The sequence below is a fragment of the Capricornis sumatraensis genome, chromosome 1 (genome assembly GCF_032405125.1).
Source record: "Capricornis sumatraensis isolate serow.1 chromosome 1, serow.2, whole genome shotgun sequence".
Classification (NCBI taxonomy): domain Eukaryota; kingdom Metazoa; phylum Chordata; class Mammalia; order Artiodactyla; family Bovidae; genus Capricornis; species Capricornis sumatraensis.
Window position 1 is genome coordinate 257,472,125 of NC_091069.1, and position 23,269 is coordinate 257,495,393.

Here is a 23,269-nt window from a genome sequence, read left to right on the forward strand (position 1 = left end):
TGGCTCAGTGGTGTCTAACTCTTTGCGACCCCATCCTGGGGTTACCCACAGCCCACCAGGCTCCTCTGTCCATGGGATTCTCCAGGCAAGAATCCTGGAGTGGGTAACTGTTCCCTTTTCCAGGGGCTCTTCCCAACCCAAGGATGGAATCCAGGTCTCCCGCACCGCTGCTGCTACTGCCGCTAAGTCGCTTCAGTCGTGTCCGACTCTGTGCAACCCCATAGACGGCAGCCCACCAGGCTCCCCCGTCCCTGGGATTCTCCAGGCAAGAACACTGGAGTGGCTTGCCATTGCCGTACCGCAGCGGGCCTCCTTAGCAGCGGAGCCACCAGCGACGCCGGCCGCTTCACTTTCTTCAGGATCCTGGCGCGAGGCCACGCCCCTCCCTGGTTTCCTAGCAACCAGGCCCGCCCCCGCGCTCCTCCTTCTCCAGCCTCGCTGCGACGTCACTTCCTCTCCGCCACAGGAAGTGGAGTGCGAGCCGGCGGCTTCTCCCGGGATCTCCGTCCGCAAGGCGTCGGCCAAAAGCTGCAGGAGGAGCGGCGTTTTCCCGGGCCCCGGAAGCCGGCCAGTCCTCCGGGCTCCGTCTCCCGCTGGTGCTGAGGCCCTAGGGGAGTCGGAGGACCTTGACGGTTCAGGCCCGCCTGAGAGGACGGCGAGGCCCGGGAACGCGTGGCCTCTGAGGCGACGAGGCTGGCGGGCCAGCTCCTCGGGCGCTGGGCTCTCGTCAGCCGCGGCCCCGAGAGCTCCTCGCGTGTCCCGCGCGGGCCGCTGGGGTCCCGGACGCCTTCCGCAGCTCCCTCGTCCTCCCTCTGAGGCGGCTTCGCCGGGCTGCTGGCTCCCTTCGCCGCCCAGACCCCGAAGGGCCCCGCCCTGAGCTCCTCGTGAGGCAGCGAGCCGTCGGCTTGTGACACTTCCCACTGCCCCGGGGTAAAGGTTTGCGTGTGTGCACAGCCGTGCGTGCTTGTGTGCTTTGATTTCCTGCAAGATCTGAGCCAAGAGAACCTTGGGCTGTGATTGGCAAGGAGGGTATTTTGAGTTCCTGCAAGATCCGAACTAGGAGAACCTTGGGCTGTGTTTTGGCAAATAGGGTATTTTGATTTACTTTCCCTTAACATCTCTGCCATGGGTTCTTCCGTGTTGTTGTAAACCAAGCAGCTCTTCTGCCTTCAGTTAGCTGAGTAGGAAGACACGCTGGAGTTAAGGCTGAACGGGTCCACGATATGGTGATAGTTTGGATTTTGTTTTAGTCACTCAGTGGTATGCGACTCTGCGATCCCGTTGACTGTGTCTCCTACCAGGCTTCTCTGTCCATGGGATTTTCCAAGTAAGAGTACTGGAATGTGTTGCTATTTCCTTCCCCCAGCGGATCTTCCCGACCCAGGGACTGAACACAGGTCTCCTGGATTGCAGGCAGATTCTTTACCATCTGAGCCACCTGGGAAGCCAAGCCTAACCTGTTTGTATTTGGCGATCTTAGTTAGATTTAATGTGTGCTTGGGTTTCCTATTCAAGACTACAGATTCTTCTTGGACAGATAACTGTGTCACATAGCACTTTGGTGCCTCTTTCAGCCCCAAGCGCAATACTGAACATGTAATACAGATTGGTTAAATTTTTCAAGTATCAGTATCAGAAAATACACATTGTGACTTTTCAACTTAATATTGATGGGGCCTGTTTTCCTGTAATATCCCGGAAAGGACGACACAATAATAAGATCTTGTAGGATAAATATGTCTGAAATTTAGAGGCTGCCAAGAAGTTGTTAAGTACAGCCCTGTGGGGTGGGAGAGAACTATGATACATCTACCTTGTAGAAGGATGCCACATAAAAAATGATGTTTCATTGCTACCTTTTTTTTTTCTTTTTTGTCAGAAAGTACGTGTTGTATCCTAACCTGCTGTCTCAGGGGTGCTTGCTGCCATCATGGGAAACCAGCTCGCTGGCATTGCTCCCTCCCAGATCCTTTCTGTGGAGAGTTATTTCTCAGACATCCATGACTTTGAATATGATAAGAGTCTGGGGAGTACTCGGTTCTTTAAAGTTGCTCGAGCGAAGCACCGAGAAGGCCTGGTGGTTGTGAAGGTCTTTGCAATTCAGGATCCCACGTTGCCTCTCACGAGCTATAAACAAGAGCTGGAGGAACTGAAAATCAGGCTTCATTCTGCCCAGAACTGTCTGCCTTTCCAGAAAGCTGCCGAAAAAGCATCTGAGAAGGCAGCCATGCTCTTCAGGCAGTACGTGCGAGACAACCTCTATGACCGCATCAGCACCCGTCCGTTCTTAAATAACATTGAGAAGCGCTGGATCGCTTTCCAGATCCTCACAGCTGTGGACCAAGCGCACAAGTCCGGCGTCCGTCATGGGGACATCAAGACGGAGAACGTGATGGTCACCAGTTGGAACTGGGTTCTTCTAACGGATTTTGCCAGTTTCAAGCCCACTTACCTTCCAGAGGACAACCCGGCAGATTTCAACTATTTTTTTGACACTTCACGGAGGAGAACTTGTTACATTGCTCCTGAACGTTTTGTCGATGGTGGATTGTTTGCCACAGAGTTAGAATATATGAGAGATCCTTCAACTCCACTTGTAGACTTAAACAGCAATCAGAGAACAAGAGGAGAATTGAAGCGAGCAATGGATATCTTTTCAGCAGGTATTTGAGTTGGTCAGCTTTGCTAAGGTGGGAATGAATGTGCATTTATTTTAACTATTGAATACAGAAATTAACTTTTTGGTAAATCCACCTACTCTTCAGACAGATGCATTATTTCATTGGATGTGTTTTAAGTAGCTAGAAAATGCAGAGAGTGGTCCGCTTATTCAGATGTTTAAGGAATATCTGTATTCTGTATGGGTCAGACACTGTCTTAAGTGAGAGAGATGAATAGTTACATTTCTCTTTTCAAGGTGCTTGCCCTTTAAGTGAAGAGATTGATATTGATGAGATTTCGGTGCACTGCTTTTTGCTGTGGTGGTGATATGCTTAGGGTACTGTTACAGGAACATATGGATACTTAAATGAGTCTTTGGTGGTGATGGGTAGAGAAGCAGAATCAGGAAAGGAATCTTGATTGGAAGGATGATATTTACGCCGAGACCTGAACGGTGATTATGGCTCAGATGCTGAGTTGTGGTCGACTCTGTGCGACCCCATGGAGTGCATCACCCCAGGCTTCCCTGTCCTTCACCAGCTCCCAGAGTTTACCCAAACTCATATCCATTGAGTCGGTGATGCCATCCAACCATCTCATCCTCTGCTGCCCTCTTCTGTTTCCTCCAGTCTTTGCTAGAAACAGGGTCTTTAGCACTGATTTGGCTCTTCCCATCAGATAGCCAAAGTATTGGAGCTTCAGCCTCAGCATCAGTCCTTCCAATGAATATTCAGGGTTGATTTTTCCTTTAGGACTGACTAGTTTGATCTCCTTACTGTGCAAGGGACAGCACCACAGTTCAAAAGCATCAGTTCTTTGGCACCCAGCCTTTATGGTCCAGCTCTCACATCCACACATGACTACTGGAAAAACCATAGCTTTGACTATACACACCTTTGTGGGCAAAGTAGTAGTTGCTTTTTTATGCATTGTCTAGGTTTGTTGTAGCTTTTCTTCCAAGGAGCAAGCATCTTTGAATTTCATGGCTGCAGTCATTGTCCACAGTGATTTTGGAGCCCAAGGAAATCTGTCCCTGGTTCCACTTTTTCCCTACCTGTTTGCCATGAAGTGTTGGGCTTGGATGCCGTGATCTTAGCTTTTGAGTGTTGAGTTTTAAGACGGTTTTTTCACTCTCTTTCACCCTCGTGAAGAGGCCCTTTAGTTCCTCTTCACTTTCTGCTGTTAGAGTTGTATCATCTGCATATCTGAGGTTGTTGCTGTTTTTCTCGGCTATCTTGATTCCACCCTGTGGTTCCTTCAGCCCAGCACTTCGGAAGATGTACTTTGCATAGAAATTAAACATGCATGGTGACAATATACAGCCTTGATGTACTCCTTTCCCAATTTTGAACCAGTCCGATGTTTCATGTCTGATTCTAACTGTTTTTTCTTGATCTGCATCCAGGTTTCTCAGGACACAGGTAAGGTGATCTGGTATCTCTTGAAGAATTTTTCCACAGTTCGTTGGGATCCACACAGTCAAAGGCTTTTGTGTAGTCAGTGAAACAGATGTTTTTTTTGGAATTTCCTTGCTTTCTCTGTGATCCAGTGGATGTTGGTAATTTGATTTCTGGTTCCTCTGCCTTTTCTCAGTCTAGGTTGTCCATCTGGAAATTCTTGGTTCACGTACTGCTAAAGCATAAGTTGAGGGATTTTGAGCATTACCTTGCTGGCATGTGAAATGAGTGCAGTGGTTTGGTAGTTTGAACATTCTTTGGCAATGCCCTTCTTTGATTGGAATGAAAACTAACCTTTTCCAGTCCTGTGGTCACTGCTGAGTTTTCCAAGTTTGCTGGCATATTGAGTGCAGCACTTTCACAGTATTCATCTCTTAGGACTTGAAATAGCTCAGCTGGAATTCCGTCACCTCCACTAGCTTTGTTCATAGTGATGCTTCCTAAGGTCCACGTGACTTCACAGTTGAGGATATCTGACTCTAGATGAGTGATCACACCGTCATAGTTCTCTGGGTCATTAAGACCTTTTTTGTACAGTTCTTCTGTGTATTCTTGCCGCCTCTTCTTAATCTCTTCTGCTTTTGTTAGGTTCCTACTGTACCTGTCCTTGCATGACATATTTCCTTGGTATCTCCAGTTTTCTTGAAGAGGTCTCTAGTCTTTCCCATTCTATTGTTTTCCTCTGTTTCTTTGCACTGTTCCTGTAAGAAGGCTTGTGATTAGATTCACGTTATTCATTCTCAGGCCCTCTGTGTAGGTGATGATGTTTTCATACTATGTTATCTGGAGCAAATGGTATGTAATGGTGATGTTTATTTTGATCATGTGGTCAAATGCTTGCCCACTTTCTCCTTTCTGTAGTTACTTTTTGGTTTTGTTTTTAATCCCTTGCAATTAGTAAAGCGACCTGTGGGAAGAAACTTTTAACACCATGCTAGTATCCTGCCAGTCGTCACGATTTCCTTTTTGATTTGGCATCTGTTGATCATTCTTCTCTTCTTTGATCTTTACTGTGATGGTTGCAAAATGATGATCTTCCGATTCCAGCACCTTCCACGTAGGCCTTCAGCATTCTGTGTGCTCAAGTATCCTCTCTTTGCCCTAACTTGTTTATTACTGTTGGTATGGACTCTTCTGGGGAAGGCAATGGCACCCCACTCCAGTACTCTTGCCTGGAAAATCCCATGGGCGGAGGAGCCTGGTGGGCTACAGTCCATGGGGTTGCAAAGAGTCGGACACGACTGAGCAAATTCACTACTACTACTATGGACTCTTCAGTTCGTACCTGCAGTTTGTAGGTAGGTAGGTAATATTACCTGCAGGTAATATTCTTTGTAGGATTTTTATATCAGGGATATTAATGTTTCGTTTCCTTTAATTATGATCCTTTTGTCTAGTTTGCTACCAGGGTAAGATTGGCCTCAGAATAACTTGGAAAGTGTTTCTCCTCCTCTGTGTTTTGTTAGGATTTGTTAAGGATGGCTGTTAATTATTTTAATGTTTGGCAGAATTCACTTGTTTAGCTGGCTTAGGTTTCTCTTTGTGGGAGATTTTAAATTACTAATCCCATCACTCTTTAAGGTCTATTCAGATTTTCTTTGAAGTCACCTTTGGTCATTATCTTTTTAGGAATCTGTCCATTTCATTTAGTTTGTCTTAATTTTTGGCAGGCAAACATTTGTTTAAATTATTCCCTTAAAATTCTTTTTATTTCTGTGAGGTTGGTAGTCATGTCCCCTTTTTCCTACCTGATTTTAGTAGTTTGAGTCATCTCAGTAAAAGTTTGTCAGTTGTGTTGAGATTTTCAGTGCACAAGCTTTTGGTTTTGCTAACATTCTCTAGTGTATTTTATACCTTATTGCATAAATTTTCTCTCCAATTTCTGGTTTTTCTTTCCTTCTTTTCCCTTTGGTTTTAGTTTGTTTCTCAAGGTTAAGATTAAGTTATTGTTTTGAGCTCTTTTGCAAGTTAGGTGTTTATCGTTTACATTTTCTCCAAATGCTGCCTTGGTTGCATTCCATACATTTTTGTGTATTGCTTTCATTTTCATTCATCTCAAAGTATTTCGTAAGTTTTCTTGATCATTGGTTATTTATGAATACATTGTTTCATTCTACATATTTGTGAATATTTCAGATTTCTGATACTGATTTATTTCATTCCATTGTGTTTGAAGGACATAATTTCTATGATTTCAGTCCTTTAAAACTCTTGAAGCTTGTTTTATGGTCCAGCATATGGTTTCATCTGAGAGTGTGCCACATGTATTTGAGAAGAATTTTGTATTCTGTTAGATGGAGCGAGTGTTCCTTTGATATCCGTTAGATCTAGTTGATGGTATTGTTCAGTTCTTCTGTTTTCTTTTTGCTTTGGTGTTCTTAATAGCCATTTTTAGTTTTTTTTTAAATTATAAAACTTGATACTATATGGATAGAAATTAAGAAATTTATTGAGTGTTTATTATATATCAGGAACTATCTTAGTTGCTAGAGATTTTTTAGTGAACAGAATAGACAAAAATCCCTATGGAGTTTACATTCTCGTGGGTATATGGACAGTAAAGAAATACATGCATAAAATATAAAATGTGGTGTTTGGTGCTGTTGGGAGAGGATTTTGCTATGTGTTGAGAGTGGGGTAGTTGTGTTGGGGGGCTTGTAATTTTCAACTGGGCAGTTACAAAATGCCACACTGCTAAGATGACATTTGATTCAAGACCTGAAAGAGGTTTAGGTGTAAACCATGAAGATTCTCGATGGAGTCACACCCCAGGCAGAGGGACCGGCACATGCAAAGCTGTGGCTCAGGTTGTTCAAAAATCTTCTTCAAACTTGTTAAATGTGTGTCAGATAATGATTGGGTGAAACTGCTCTGTCTTTTTGGGAATGTAGATACTTTATTTCTTGTTTGAAGCTTATTTAAGTGCACTATGAAGGGTATCTCTTTTCCCCCTTTAATCTTACAACCACACTTCTTAGCACTTCCCATTTTATAATTGTGTTTGTTTGCTGGTTTACTTTCTCTCTTTTAGAATAAGAGCTTCCTGAGGGCAGAGATTTTATCTGTTTTGTGCACTGTTAAAGTCTAGTGTGTGGAAGGTACCTGATTAGTCTTTGTTTAATGGTTAGTGAGTGAGTTGTCAGATATGACTTCTCAGTAGTTTCTTATGAACTTAATGTCTATAAATTCATAATAAAAACTCTCTTATGACTTTCAATCTATCCTTGTATCTCTTAATATATGTGTATATATAATGCATGTGTAGTACATTTGTTTTAAACTAGAGAACAAGGAAGTAATTTGATTTGATTTAATTTTTTTAAGGAGAAAAATTAAGTAGGCCTTTTTTGACTTCATTCTTCTGTAAACTGATGATTCACTGGTAGACGTTTTTTCTGCCTTGCTTGATTGTAGTTGTATGTTCCATTAAAGAAGTTATGTATCTTGAGTTTCATGAATTCTCTGAATTTTGATTTGTATTAAGAATCTGTTGCCTTTCAGTTTTAATGGAATTATTTCCTGTTGTTTTCCAGGTTGTGTGATCGCTGAGCTTTTTACAGAAGGTGTGCCTCTGTTTGATCTCTCTCAACTTTTGGCCTATAGAAATGGGCAGTTTTTCCCTGAGCAGGTGCTGAGTAAAATTGAAGATCGCAGTATCAGAGAATTGGTAACTATGCTGCAAATATTTACCATAATGTTTTAAATAGAATTATATTCTCCCTTCGGTATTAGTTCTCTGGAAGGTTTTGAATTTGGCACAAGCACTAAAGCCCCATAGACTAATAGAAGCCTCCTATCATTTTTAGTTTGTTAGGCAGAAATGTATAATTTTCCCCCCTTCTTAGACACAGAGCTCATTTGACTTTATATTACAAACACACACACATACACACACACACCTTTCCATTAGAATCCTGACTCTGCTTTGGACAGATTTGGAAGGAAATGAGGAGGTGCTTGGGCCTTAGAGAGGTTGTCCAAGATAGAGCTTGCTGGTAAGTAATAAAGAGGATAAATATGTAAAATGAGGAGACAGGAGAATCAGCTTGAGTGTAGTACAGCAGTATAGGGGCGTTTCATAGAGAAGCAGCTGGCTTTGTAGACCTTCCTTGACTCTGAGGGCAGTTCTGGCAGGAGGGCTGTTGAATCCCCCGTTAGTATAGCAGATCAGATGTGAGGAATGCTGGGAGGTCATGTCAGCCGTATATATCCACACTGCTGTTTGAGGGGATTTTTTTTACGGCATTTACTACAGTAACTGATGCATCTGATGATGACTGTGAGCCATTGAAAGGTTACGGTATATTTAAAATATTCTTTAGGAAGGTAGGGAACCCTGCATTTTGATTTCTTTTAAAAATGTCAAATATTAAAAAGTCAGATGCTCCAGAGGAAGCCAGTTTAGCTCACATCCAGTGAACAGTAGACTGGGTTTAGGAGCTGGCATACCTGTCTGTTCTCGGGGTGGCGCCCATTATCATGTTGGCTAAGTAACTTTATGAATTTGGGGCGACCTTTTCTTAGCTGTAGAAGGAATGAATTTGACTGCTTTTAAAGACTTGATCCTCTTTATGTGTCTGGACCATCTAGAGTTCATTACTACGTGATTTCCTCTTGCTTTATAGGGTGATGGGAGAGTCACATTTTACTCAGTAGTCAGGTTCTGAAAGTAGTTTGAAAGGTGAAGATTGGAAAGAGTCAGTATGACCTCAGAATCCCTTTAAGTCACGTGTAAGTTGGTGTTGTAGCTTTGGTCTGATTTAATTTGCTTTTCTCAAATCTGTGTTTTACTCCCATTTTCCCCTTGGTGTAGGTAACTCAGATGATTCACCGTGAACCAGATAAACGTTTAGAGGCAGAAGATTACTTAAAGCAGCAACGTGGCAATGCCTTTCCTGAAATATTCTATACTTTTCTTCAGCCCTATATGGCCCAGTTTGCCAAAGAAACATTTCTTTCTGCAGATGAGCGTGTTCTGGTTATAAGGAAGGATTTGGACAACATCATTCACAATCTGTGTGGACACAATTTGCTGGAGAAAGCGGATGGAGAGCCCAAGGAGAATGGGCTGGTTATCTTGGTGTCAGTTATAACGTCCTGCCTGCAGACCCTGAAATACTGCGACTCCAAGCTTGCCGCTTTGGAACTTATTCTCCATTTGGCCCCAAGATTAAGTGTAGAAATTCTTTTGGATCGTATTACACCTTATCTTTTGCATTTCAGCAATGACTCTGTTCCCAGAGTAAGGGCCGAAGCCTTGAGGACATTGACTAAAGTTCTTGCTCTGGTGAAGGAGGTTCCTCGCAACGATGTCAACATTTACCCAGAGTACATCCTGCCAGGCATAGCCCACTTGGCCCAGGATGACGCAACAATCGTCAGGCTAGCCTATGCTGGTAAGAGCTTATTGTCCCAGTAAATGACCAATGACATCCTGAAGTTAGTGACCGTAATACCTCTTGTTTCTCTGATATTTTGGAAATTCCAAAGATAACCTTGAACTTTGGTCCTTGAATTATTTGTGTACATTTTGGTATACTTTATAGCTGATCTGTTCCTGAAACTCAAGCTTTGTGTGTACTCTGATTATTTGAAGTGATCAGAATTATTAAGTAAAAATATATAGCACAGAATTTTATGATTGTACTGGGAGTAGTCATCTCACATGCTAGTAAAGTAATGCTCAAAATTCTCCAAGCCAGACTTCAGCAGTACGTGAACCGTGAACTCCCTGATGTTCAAGCTGGTTTTAGAAAAGGCAGAGGAACCAGAGATCAAATTGCCAACATCCGCTGTATCATGGAAAAAGGAAGAGAGTTCCAGAAAAACATCTATTTCTGCTTGATTGACTATCCCAAAGCCTTTGACTGTGTGGATCACAAGAAACTGTGGAAAATTCTGAAAGAGATGGGAATACCAGACCACCTAACTTGCCTCTTAAGAAATCTGTATGCAAGTCAGGAAGCAACAGTTAGAACTGCACATGGAACAACAGACTGGTTCCAAATAGGAAAAGGAGTCTGTCAAGGCTGCATATTGTCACCCTGCTTATTTAGCTTCTATGCAGAGTAGATCATGAAAAACGCTGGGCTGGAAGAAGAACAAGCTGGAATCAAGATTGCCGGGAGAAATATCAAGAACCTCAGATAGGCAGATGACACCACCCTTATGGCACAAAGTGAAGAGGAGCTAAAAAGCCCTTTGATGAAAGCAAAAGAGGAGAGCGAAAAAGTTGGCTTAAAGCTCAACATTCAGAAAACGAAGATCATGGCATCTGGTCCCATCAGTTCATGGGAAACAGATGGGGAAACAGTAGAAACAGTGTCAGACTTTTTTGGGGGGGGCTGGAAAATCACTGCAGATGGTGACTGCAGTCATGAAATTAAAAGATGCTTACTCCTTGGAAGAAAAGTTATGACCAACCTAGATAGTATATTCAAAAGCAGAGACATTATTTTGCCGACTAAGGTCCGTCTAGTCAAGGCTATGGTTTTTCCTGTGGTCGTGTATGGATGTGAGAGTTGGACTGTGAAGAAGGCTGAGCGCCAAAGAATTGATGGTTTTGAACTGTGGTTTTGGAGAAAACTCTTGAGAGTCCCTTTGACTGCAAGGAGATCCAACCAGTCCATTCTGAAGGAGATCAGCCCTGGGATTTCTTTGGAAGGAATGATGCTAAAGTTGAAACTCCAGTACTTTGGCCACCTCATGCGAAGAGTTGACTCATTGGAAAAGACTGTGATGCTGGGAGGGACTGGGGGCAGGAGGAGAAGGGGACGACCCAGGATGAGATGGCTGGATGACATCACGACTTGATGGACGTGAGTCTGCGTGAACTCCGGGAGATGGTGATGGACAGAGAGGCGTGGCGTGCTGCGATTCATGGGGTGGCAAAGATTCGGACACGACTGAGCGGCTGAACTGAACTGAACTGAGCTGGGAGTATTAACATTAATTTGGAGTATGAAATTTACAAGTATGTGCTCCTGATCTAGTGTCTTTAGGCCTTTCTGAAGTTTCTCTGAACAGATATGTTTGCTTGAATAATAGTATTAGGATATAACAGTCTATTGCTGTTGAAAAAAATTAATCTTCCTTGGTAGTTTGGTGTTGATAGGTCCTAACCTGTTAGGTTACTGAATTTGAAGGTGCTTTCAGTTACTATGGGAAATAGATGGGGTAACAGTGGAAACAGTGTCAGACTTTATTTTTTTTGCTCTCCTATATCACTGCAGATGGTGACTGCAGCCATGAAATTAAAAGACACTTACTCCTTGGAAGAAAAGTTATGTCCAACCTAGATAGTATATTCAAAAGCAGAGCCGTTACTTCCGTCAAGTCAAGGCTATGGTTTTTCCAGTAGTCATATATGGATGTGAGAGTCGGACTGTGAAGAAGGCTGAGCGCCGAAGAATTGATGCTTTTGAACTGTGGTGTTGGAGAAGACTCTTGAGACTCCCTTGGACTGCAAGGAGATCCAACTAGTCCATTCTGATGGAGATCAGCCCTGGTTGAATGATGCTAAAGCTGAAACTCCAGTACTTTGGCCACCTCATTCAAAGAGTTGACTCATTGGAAGAGACTTTGATGCCGGGATGGACTGGGGGCAGGAGGAGAAGGGGACGACCGAGGATGAGATGGCTGGATGGCATCACTGACTTGATGGACATGAGTCTGAGTGAACTCTGGAAGTTGGTGATGGACAGGGAGGCCTGGCGTGCTGGGATTCATGGGTTCGCAAAGAGACACGACTGAGTGACTGAACTGAGCTGAACTCAGTTACTATGGAAGGAAGTGTGGCTTGTTTGTGGTGAAGTGGGTGTGTTACAATAACACATCTACCGGTTTTTATAAATATTTATCATTCTCATAAAATCAAGTGATACAGACTTGTATTTTTAGCTCCCCAAATTAATTTTGAATGCTTATTTCTGCATGGAAAATGTCATTGAAATAGTCACATAATTCCATGATTTATTTCTAAAATATAATCTGATGGAAATTAGGAATTCTGAAGTCTTTGTAAATAGTATGTGACATGTGTTGTGATGATAATGTCTCTTTCTTTGAAAGATACTTGCTAATTATTAATTCATTATTTTATGATATACTTGTTATTTTAATGGAGTATGAGAAATGATCTTTGGATCTGTCTTTACAGCTACACACATCCACAGGGTGATCCGTGCTTGTTGGCTTTTTAAAAAATATTTATCCATCTGCCTATTGATGGTTTCTGATTTCCATAGTTGTATAGGTATAGATTTTAGGCTTAGGAAATTCAGGGTTTATTTAAAGAGATATGCAGGTTTATTATTTGGAAGAAAGCATGTTTATAATTCACTTGGTAAAGAGAAATACAGTTGACCCTTGAACAGTGTTGGGCTTAGGGAAAGTGACCCTCCACATGGTTGAAAATCCTCTTATAATTTATAGTTGGCCCTCCATCCATGGTTCTGCGTTTGTGGATTTCAGCCAGCCATGAATTATGTGATACTGTAATTTAATTTAATATTGAATTTTTATTAACATCATTTAGTAATATAAATATAAAATATGTAATATTATTAAATATTAATATTAAAGACCAGGAGCTGACTGTGGCTCATATCATGAAATCCTTATTACCAAATTCCAACTTAAATTGAAGAAAGTAGGGAAAATGCTAGACCATTCAGGTATGACCTAAATCAAATCCCTTATGATTATACAGTGGAAGTGAGAAATAGATTTAAGGGCCTAGATCTGATAGATAGAGTGCCTGATGAAGTATGGAATGAGGTTCTTGACATTGTACAGGAGATAGGGATCAAGACCATTCCCATGGAAAAGAAATGCAAAAAAGCAAAATGGCTGTCTGGGGAGGCCTTACAAATAGCTCTGAAAAGAAGAGAAGCGAAAAGCAAAGGAGAAAAGGAAAGATAAGCGTCTGAATGCAGAGTTCCAAAGTATAGCAAGAAGAGATAAGAAAACCTTCTTCAGCGATCAATGCAAAGAAATAGAGGGAAAGAACAGAATGGGAAAGACTAGAGATGTCTTCAAGAAAATTAGAGATTCCAAGGGAACATTTCATGCAAGATGGGCTCAATAAAGGACAGAAATGGTATGGACCTAAAACAGAAGCAGAAGATATTAAGAAGAGGTGGCAAGAATACACAGAAGAACTATACAAAAAAGATCTTCACGACCCGGATAATCATGATGTGATCACTCACCTAGAGCCAGACATCTGGAATGTGAAGTCAAGTGGGCCTTAGCATCACTACGAACAAAGCTAGTGGAGGTGATGGGATTCCAATTGAGCCATTTCAAATCCTGAAAGATGATGCTATAAAAATGCTGCACTCAATAAGCCAGCCAATTTGGAAAACTCAGCAGTGGCCACAGGACTGGAAAAGGTCAGTTTTCATTCCAATCCCAAAGAAAGGCGATGCCAAAGAATGCTCAAACTACCGCACAATTGCACTCGTCTCACGCTGGTAAAGTAATGCTCAAAACTGTCCAAGCCTGGCTTCAGCAATACGTGAACCGTGAAATTCCAGATATTCCAGCTGGTCTTAGAAAAGGCAGAGGAACCAGAGATCAAATTGCCAACATCCGCTGGATCATGGAAAAAGGAAGAGAGTTCCAGAAAAACATGTATTTCTGCTTTCTTGACTATGCCAAAGCCTTTGACTGTGTGGATCACAAGAAACTGTGGAAAATTCTGAAAGAGATGGGAATAGCAGACCACCTAACTTGCCTCTTGAGAAATCTGTATGCAGATCAGGAAGCAACAGTTAGAAGTGGACATGGAACAACAGACTGGTTCCAAATAGGAAAAGGAGTACGTCAAGGCTGTATATTGTCACCCTACTTATTCTTATATGCAGAGTACATCATGAGAAACGCTGGACTGGAAGAAACACAAGCTGGAATCAAGATTGCCGGGAGAAATATCAATCACCTCAGATATGCAGATGACACCTCCCTTATGGCAGAAAATGAAGAGGAACTAAAGAGTCTCTTGATGAAAGCAAAAGAGGAGAGCGAAAACGTTGGTTTAAACTCCACATTCTGAAGATGAAGATCATGGCATCTGGTCCCATCACTCCATGGGAAATAGATGGGGAAAGAGTGTCAGACTTTATTTTTTGGGGGCTCTAGAATCCCTGCAGATGGTGACTGCAGTCATGAAATTAAAAGACGCTTACTCCTTGGAAGAAAAGTTATGACCAACCTGGATAGTATATTCAAAAGCAGAGATATTACTTTGCCGACTAAGGTCCGTATAGTCAAGGCTTTGGTTTTTTCAGTAGTCATGTATGGATGTGAGAGTTGGACTGTGAAGAAAGCTGAGCGCCGAAGAATTGATGTTTTTGAACTGTGGTGTTGGAGAAGACTCTTGAGAGTCCCTTGGACTGCAAGGAGATCCAACCAGTCCATTCTGAAGGACATCAACCCTGGGATTTCTTTGGAAGGAATGATGCTGAAGCTGAAGCTCCAGTACTTTGGCTACCTCACGTGAAGAGCTGACTCATTGGAAAAGACTGTGATGCTGGGAGGGACTGGGGGCGGGAGGAGAAGGGGACAGCCGAGGATGAGATGGCTGGATGGCATCATGGACTTGATGAACGCGAGTCTGAGTGAACTCCGGGAGTTGGTGTTGGACAGTGAGGCCTGGCGTGCTGCGATTCATGGGGTCACAAAGAGTCGGACATGAGTGAGCGACTGAACTGAACTGATACATGTGTATGCCCATCCTGAACCCCCCTCCCGCCTCCCTCCGCACCCCATCCGTCTGGGTTGTCCCAGGGCAGCGGCTTTGGGTACCCTGCTTCAGGCATTGGACTTGCCCTTGTCATCTGTTTCGCGTTTGGTAATGTACGTGTTTCCGTGCTGTTCTCTCAGATCATCCCACCCTCACCTTCTCCCGCTGGTCAGAAGTCTGTTCTTTACGTCTGTGTCTCCTTCCCTGCCCTGCATGTAGGATCACTGGTGCCATCTGTCTAAATTCCGTATATATGTGCGTTAATATACGATGTTTGTCTTTCTCTCCCTGACTTACTTCACTCTGTAGAACAGGCTCCAGTGGTTCTGGAGTTTAAGGTCTGTTTGGCTGTTGAAGCTGACACACCAGTCTTGAGCAGTAGGTATTAGAGTGTCTTCATTTCCCAGCTGAGGAGTTGGGGATGGGAGAGGCTGAGGTATACCACCAGAGTGTACCAGGACTGGTTCTTTCTCAGTTCTCAGAGGTGCGGCTGTGGACCTGGATTTTGAGGCACCATGCTTTTATCTGTCTGCTGGGTCTCAGGGTGAGAGGCCGTAGTCACCCAGGGTCAGTGCTAGAACCTTGCAATGCCCCGTGCCACCCGGCCATGGTGAGCCATGGCGTAAGCCTGAGAAGGCTGTGTTTTTACATAGAGTCAGAAGTCTCTTTGAACTTGTATGGCTAAGTGTAATTAAACCACACGTGTCAATAATGATAAATGTTTAAAAGTCAATTAAAATTTTCTTTTGTTGTAGTGTTTTTAAACTCAAGAGATGCTGGTATAGATTTGTATCTTGTGTCAAGTGAACTGACAAGTGTGTTGTGGTTTATGAGCATAAATGGGGAGATAAGTAATAGATCTTTCCAGACTTGAGAAGTGCCCAAAAAAGCAGAGGCTTTCCTAATAAAGATATTTCCATTAACATGGGAGTATTCATCAGGAATCATCAGAGAATGGTATAGAATTCTCCTGTCTAATTTAAGGTGAGTAGGCGCTGCAGGGTGTCAATACCTTGCTTGCAAGAGGTACATTTTTGTTCTATTCAGAAAAGTGTTGAACCTAGCAAGCGTAGGGGGTAGGACTCCACGATGAAGGGCAGCACTGTATTTGGCAGACGAAAAAACGTCAGCTATGGTGGGATGCATCTCTATTTCAGAGATGTTACAAAGTGAAGAAAAAGTGAGTCTTAGAATGACTAGAATAAGGTAGTTCCTGTTCAGTGCCACTGGCTGCTGAGAAGAGAAAGAGTGTGTCTTTGAGGGTATGGTCACATGTTAAGCATGGGAGTGAGAGGGGAAGGGCAGAGGCAGGAATATGCAAGAATGGGAGGAGGAGGAACATGTAAGCCCAGAGCAGACAGTTAGCAGCAGGTGTGGCAGCAGCGCTAAGGAGCAGGTGTTTCCACAGCGGCCAGGAGTGGGGAATACTCTCAGACCATCAGAGAGAGAGAGAGGAGGCGGACCGCTGCCGCAGCACGGCAGACAGCGTCACGCTGGTTCAGCAGGAACCCGAGGATCACTGTAAAGCAGGCCCTTAAGGGGTGATGCGCGTGGGTAGTGGTCCTCTGAGGTGGTCCTGACTTGGTTACTGAGGAAGCAGAGACTCAGGTTGGCTGGCCAGTTCTGGTGAGTGTCAAGGTCAAGGTGTGAGCCAGGACTGGGGTGATCCTAAAGGTCAGCTTTTTAATTGAATGTGAAATGTGTTTCTCTGGTAGCCTACTGCGTGTCTCTTACTCAGTATGATGCTGTTGAAAAGATAGGTCTTTGTGGAAGAATTAAGCTTTTTTTTTTTTTGCATCAAATGATTTGAGTGCTGTATTTTGGTTATTTGGTATTTTTTTCCAGTTTTATTGAGATGTCATTGACATACCTCACTGTGTAGTTTTAAGATGTAGAGCATAATGGCTTGGATTTACATATATTGTGAAGTGATTACTATAGTAAGTTTAGTTAGCACCCATCATCTTACAAAGATAAAATACAAAGCAATGAAAAACTGCTGTTTCCTTATAATGAGAACTCTTAGGATTTACTCCAGAACTTTCCTATATGCCATACAGCAGTGTTAACTGTAGTTACCATGTTGTACAGTTCTGTATTTTTAAAAGACGTTTATGTTTCATGATTAAAACGGGTAGTTTGGGTCTGGTTGTAGATGATGAGATTAGCCACTGAAAGTCAGATTAGGTTGAGTGCTAAATTGGAAAGTCTTGCTTTCCTTTAGTTTTATGATTATTATTTATATGTATTAAGATTTAGGGAAGACAAGTTATAAGCATTATACAAATTTATGGTTATAATTATTATAAATTTTCTCCCTTTTATAGAAAACATAGCTCTGCTGGCAGAAACAGCTTTGAGATTCCTGGAATTAGTACAGCTGAAAAATCTCAACGTGGAAAATGACCCAAATAGTGAAGAAATAGACGAAGTGACACGTCCCAGCGGAAACTATGACACAGGTGGTGTGGCCTCCTCTTCCAAGCTCTCTCTTATTCAGAGTGAATTGCTGTTATTTAGCATGTGAACCTGCAGCAGTCTCTTTGATAATTCTAGTGTAAAATGAAAGAACACCAGATGTACGGAGGGAAGGAGTCCTGTGTTTGACTCTTCTCTTCGACTCTTTCTTATACATTGTTATCTCACCCGAAAATGACCAACCTGTCACCACAGATTCTAAGCTCAGTAGTTTTTCAGCCAGAATTGACTTGTGTCAACAGCAAAGCTAGCTGAATTATAAAATAATTATAGGATAAAAGGAAAAACATTGACAACACCATAGCAAAGGAATCTAAACCTTTCCTACTTATGTGAGTATATTCTGACATACACTCAGTCATAAACTGTCTATTTCATACTACCTATGATTCTTGTATCAAAACCCATACCTTTCATCATAAAAGAACAGTGTAACGGTGAACCCTGTAAGGTCTATCCCTGGCTCAGGTTTCTCTACATCCAGACAGCTTTTTAACAGGCTTTTAGTTAATGTTTATTGTGTTGAATATTTGTAAGTGAAATAATATACTAAGATGTTTTCTAAGATATTTCTAGTTCAGAAAAACTAGAGAAATCTACTTTTCAGATGGGGAAACAGTGGAAACAGTAGCAGACTTTATTTTTTTGGACTCCAAAATCACTGCAGATGGTGACTGCAGCCATGAAATTAAAAGACACCTACTCCTTGGAAGGAAAGTTACAACCAACCTAGACAGCATATTAAAAAGCAGAGACATTACTTTGTCAACAAAGGTCTGTCTAGTCAAGGCTATGGTTTTTCCAGTAGTCGTGTATGGATGTGAGAGTTGGACTATATAGAAAGCTGAACGCCAAAGAATTGATGCTTTTGAACTGTGGTGTTGGAGGAGACTCTTGAGAGTCCCTTGGACTGCAAGGAGATCCAACCAGTCCATTCTGAAGGAGATCAGCCCTGGGTGTTCTTTGGAAGGAATGATGCTGAAGCTGAAATTCCAGTACTTCGGCCACCTCATGCGAAGAGTTGACTCATTGGAAAAGACCCAGATGCTGGGAGGGATTGGGGGCAGGAGGAGAAGGGGACGACCGAGGATGAGATGGCTGGATGGCGTCACTGACTCGATGGACATGAGTCTGAGTGAACTCGGGAGATGGTGATGGACAGGGAGGCCTGGCGTGCTGCGATTCATGGAGTCGCATAGAGTCGGATACGACGGAGCGACTGAACTGAGCTGCACTGAAGATAGTTGTAGTGTCTCATTTACTTTTTAAATGTATCATTTTTTGCAACAAATATTTGGAATTGAGGACACCGGAAGAATTTTAAACTTAGAATGTATCAGAAAGGAAATTCTTCGAATTACTTGGAAAATAATACTGTTGTACATCCTATAAGCATATAATTAGACTGTTTTTTTTTTTTAATATGTTTATCTGGCTTCATTGGGCGTTAGTTGGGGCGCTCGGAATTTTCACTGTGTCATTGGGATCTCTGATGGTGGCACAGGGGCTTGGTTGCTCCAGGGCACGTAGGATCTTAGTTCCCTGACTAGGGTTCACACCCACGTCCCCTGTATTGCAAAGTGATTCTTAACCCCTGGACCACCAGGAAAGTCCTTGGATGTTTTAACTGATGAAGTTAGGCAATAATAGTTTGGGGGAGTGAATCTAAAGTTTTCCTTGACATGAATATAGAATTGTGTCTTTCAGACCACCTTTTCCCTTGCCAGTGGCTGCCCCAGAAGTGGGCTTTGCCTTCATTTGTTTTGTCAGTCGATAATGGTTAAACATAAGCTTTGCACCAGGCAGTTTGTGTGCTTGCTGTGAGCATTCAGGGATGTGGTGGTAAGTGAGACAGAAAAGGTCCCTGCTCTCCTGAGGCTGTTTTAGTAAGGGGGAGACAGCCAATTGAGTAAATAAATGAGTGAAAGATGAAGGGTGGGTAGGAGACAGGATCAGAGAAGGTGATGGTGGCCAGATCATGTGAAGTCTTGTCCGGACTTACAGTGTGTTTTCTGGCTTTCTGAACTGTAGCTAACCAACACCTGCGCCATCAGATTATATCCTGACCACTCTTAAGCAGCTTCATATCCTTAGGTCAATCTTATTGGACAGTATCTCTCTGGTGCTTCCCCCTCGTTTTTCCTCTGAGCCTCATAAATGGAGCTCGTAAATAGTGAGGTAGTGGCCATGCTTGTACCATCTGCTGTTACAGTGTTTCTCAATCCATGTTTCATTTTCCCAGCTAGCCTTCAACGCATTGCGTAGTGGAAAAGCTTAGTGATTGCAGGTTTTCAGTGGTGGCTTCTGTAATCGTCCTGTTTCCTCCAAGGAGTGAGAAAGACTGGCTCTGTACGTTTGGAGGAAAGAAAGTTGGTCACATTTTTCTTTGTTTTCTTTTTTTAGAGCTCCAAGCCTTACATGAAATGGTCCAGCAGAAAGTTGTCACTTTGCTGAGTGACCCTGAAAATATCGTGAAACAGACCTTAATGGAAAACGGGATAACACGGCTGTGTGTGTTCTTCGGACGCCAGAAAGCCAATGACGTTTTGCTGTCCCACATGATCACTTTCCTGAATGATAAAAATGATTGGCATCTGCGTGGAGCTTTTTTTGATAGTATAGTTGGTACGTTTTTGTTTGTTTTTCTTTTTATTTTATATTTTTAGAATGTTTGTTTTTAAATTGATCTTTAAGATTTGAATTATCTTCTCAAACAGGTAATTTCCATGCAGTACTACCAAATTTCGTTAATCAGGAAATGAATTCCTGGTATTTCTGTCTGTCTTCATGCTTTTGGGTGCTGGGAATATCTTAGCTGATCAAGAGATTGAGACGCACATACAAAGGGATTCCGTGTGGTCATTAAAAAGAGTGTTCTGAAAGAATATTTAATGACCTGGGAAAGTACCATGAAGTATTACTAAAGTGACTGAACTCAGTTGAGTATAGGTAATAATAACAAATGATATCTTTATTAAAAAGGCTGAATATACTAAGATGTGAATAGTGATGGTTTTGGGGGCTGGGATTACAGGTAATTGGGTTCTTTTTTTCATTTTTCCATATTTGTCAAATTTTCTATAGTAAACATGCATCACTTTTACAATCAGGAAATAACAGTATAATTATGATTGAAAATCAGTCTAATTAAAAAGGAAGCTTACAGGCTTCGCTTCTTGTAAAACCAAAACTTTGTGAGAAATCAGTTGACTTTTTTCCCACTATTTTTTCAAAATGTTGCAATTCTTAATTTTCAGATTTATTTAAAGAAGAGAAATAATCTTGTATTTTATCTACGTATGATTCCTGTTGTGTTTAGATTCAGAATTAGAAAGAAATGAACTTATTTTGTGTAGATTAAGTCATGTTTTACACTAAGATTTAATATTTTTCATTTTGGAGTAATAACTGATCATTTTCCAACTACTTATACTGACCTTTTCCATTTTAGATTTGGTTATTTATGAAATATTATGTGCTAAAGCTACATTGTTACAATTACCCGCTAACCCTTTATATATCATTTTACACATGATTGTAAAACTTGTCTATTAACTCAAAAAGCTTAAAAACTGTTCTGCACACTGGTCAGCTTTACAGGTATCCAGAGTTTCTCATGTAGCAGAAGCTGTGGAGTTTATAGATTTTGATTTTCAGTAATCTGGGAAAGTAACTGATAAAGGGTTTGCTGTTGGATATTTTTCCTAATAAAATAAAAATAGGAAGGAAACTCATCTAGCAATAGTATTCCTGTTTCTGCAAATATTACTGTATAATGATGTAGAGAAAAGGATACTTCCTGCTTTTGAGAAGTCTTGAAATTACTGTTCTTGCTTCATTATAACTGGAGATTGCTGTACCTCCTCTTTTCAGACCTTTCTACTTTGTTTTTAACTTCTGCATTAGTTTATGGATTCATCTAGGCCTTCTGTCTTGGATTCCAGCTAACTCAGCTGCTAGACACAGTATCTTTGCTTCTCACCTCCCTCTGTCTGTCTTGCTTTCTCCTTTTAAGTAATCTTGTTTTTATTTCTTTTCTTTGGAAAAGATAGTTCTTGAAACTTCATCTACTGGTCAGTTCACGTGGATTTTTTTAGAGACAAGATTGATTGATTTTTTGGCTTCTTATTTTTTGCACGGTCTTTGTTGTTGCCCTTGGGCTTCTCCAGTTGCGGCGAGCGAGGACTACTCTTGTCGTGGATTGTGGGCCTCTCATCGCCGTGGCTGCTTCTGTCGTGGAATGCAAGCTCCGGGGGCGTGGCTTCAGCAGTTGCAATGTGCAGGCTCAGGAGTTGCGACTTGCAGGCTTTAGGGCGTGAGCTCAGTAGTTGTGGCGCACGGGCTTGGTTGCTGCAGAGCATGCGGGATCTTCCCCTACCAGGGGTGGAAGCTGTGTCCCTTGTACTTACTGCAAGGTGGAGTTTTAACCTCTGGACCACCAGGGAAACCCCCATGTGTATTTTGAAACACGGCCTTTATGTTCTTTTTTCACTTTTAAAGTAATTTTCATTTATTTTTTGTGTATAAAAGTTAATACATACTTGCTATAGAAAAATTGGACTTCCCAGATGGTACTAGTTGCAAAGAAGCTGCCTGCCAATGCAGGAGACGTAAGAGATGTGGGTTTGATCCCTGAGTCACGATCCCCTGGAGGAGGGCCTGGCAACCCACTCCAGTATTCATGCCCGGAGAATCCCCATGGACAGGAGCCTGGCGGCCTACAATCCACAGGGTTGCAAAGAGTCTGACGTGACTTAGCACAGATGTAGAAAAATTGGAAGATCGAAAAACCTAAAGAAAACCACTTCCTTCCAGTTCTCCAGCCCATGTACAGCCTCCGTTAATGTTTTGTTTGTTCCCTTCCTCTGGGTCATGCTTGCCTCCTCTTTTCACCCATCATCCCGTTTTGCCATATATGCTGTTGAGGCACTGTTATCTGCTGGCTAAGAGCGGTACTGTTGTTTTATTTTTTAATTGAAGGGTCATTGCTTTACAGAATTTGTTGTTTTCTGTTGAACATCAACATGAATCAGCCATAGGTATACATATGTCCCCTCCCTCTTGAACCTCACTCCCGTCTCCCTCCCCACCCACCCCTCTAGGTTGACACAGAGCCCCTGTTTGAGTTCCCTACATCATACAGCGAATTCCCATTGGCTCCCTATTTACATATGGTAATGAAAGTTTCCATGTTATTCTCTCCATGCATCTCACCCTCTCCCCCCACCCCCATAAATCTGTTCTCTATGTCTGTTTCTCCATTGTTGCCCTACAAATAAACTCATCAGTGCCGTCTTTCTAGATTCCATATATATGCGTTAGTAAATTACATTTATCTTTCTCTTTCTGACTTACTTCACTCTGTATAATAGGCTCTAGGTTCATCCACCTTATTAGAACTGACTCAATTGCATTCCTTTTTATGGCTGAGTAATATTCCATTATCACACTCACAGACACACCTACCCACCCACCCATACCCACACACACACCCACAAACACACACCTACCCACCCACCCACACCAACACACACCCACCCAGCCACCCACCCACAAACACACCCACACCCACACACACCCACCCACCCCCACACCCACCCACCCCCACACACACACACCCACACACACACACACCCCACCCACCCCCACCCACCCACCCCCCACCCACCACCCACCCACCCCCCACCCACCCACACCCACCCACCCACAGCTGCTTTATCCTTTCATCTGTTGATGGACATCTAGATTGTTCTAGCTGTTGTAAATAGTGCTTCAGTGAACACTGGGGTACATGTGTCTTTTTTCAGTTGTGTTTCCTCAGGGTATATGCCCAGGAGTGAGATTCCCTCATCCTATGGTGGTTTTATTCCTAGTTTTTTAAGGAAATCTTGATGCCGTCTTCCATGGTGGCTGTATCCATTTACAT

General features: G+C 42.5%; 1 protein-coding gene across 1 annotated transcript in view; it reads left to right on the plus strand.

The window, feature by feature from the left end:
* The first annotated feature begins 1,930 nt into the window (after positions 1 to 1,930).
* The window catches only part of LOC138093134 (phosphoinositide 3-kinase regulatory subunit 4), a 76,242-nt gene continuing 54,903 nt past the window's right edge, over positions 1,931 to 23,269 (plus strand). The window contains exons 1-5 of the mRNA XM_068989251.1: positions 1,931 to 2,663; positions 7,652 to 7,785; positions 8,932 to 9,514; positions 17,193 to 17,327; positions 19,747 to 19,968. Coding sequence (XP_068845352.1) covers positions 1,931 to 2,663; positions 7,652 to 7,785; positions 8,932 to 9,514; positions 17,193 to 17,327; positions 19,747 to 19,968 — 1,807 coding nt within the window. The remainder of the gene's footprint in view (positions 2,664 to 7,651; positions 7,786 to 8,931; positions 9,515 to 17,192; positions 17,328 to 19,746; positions 19,969 to 23,269) is intronic.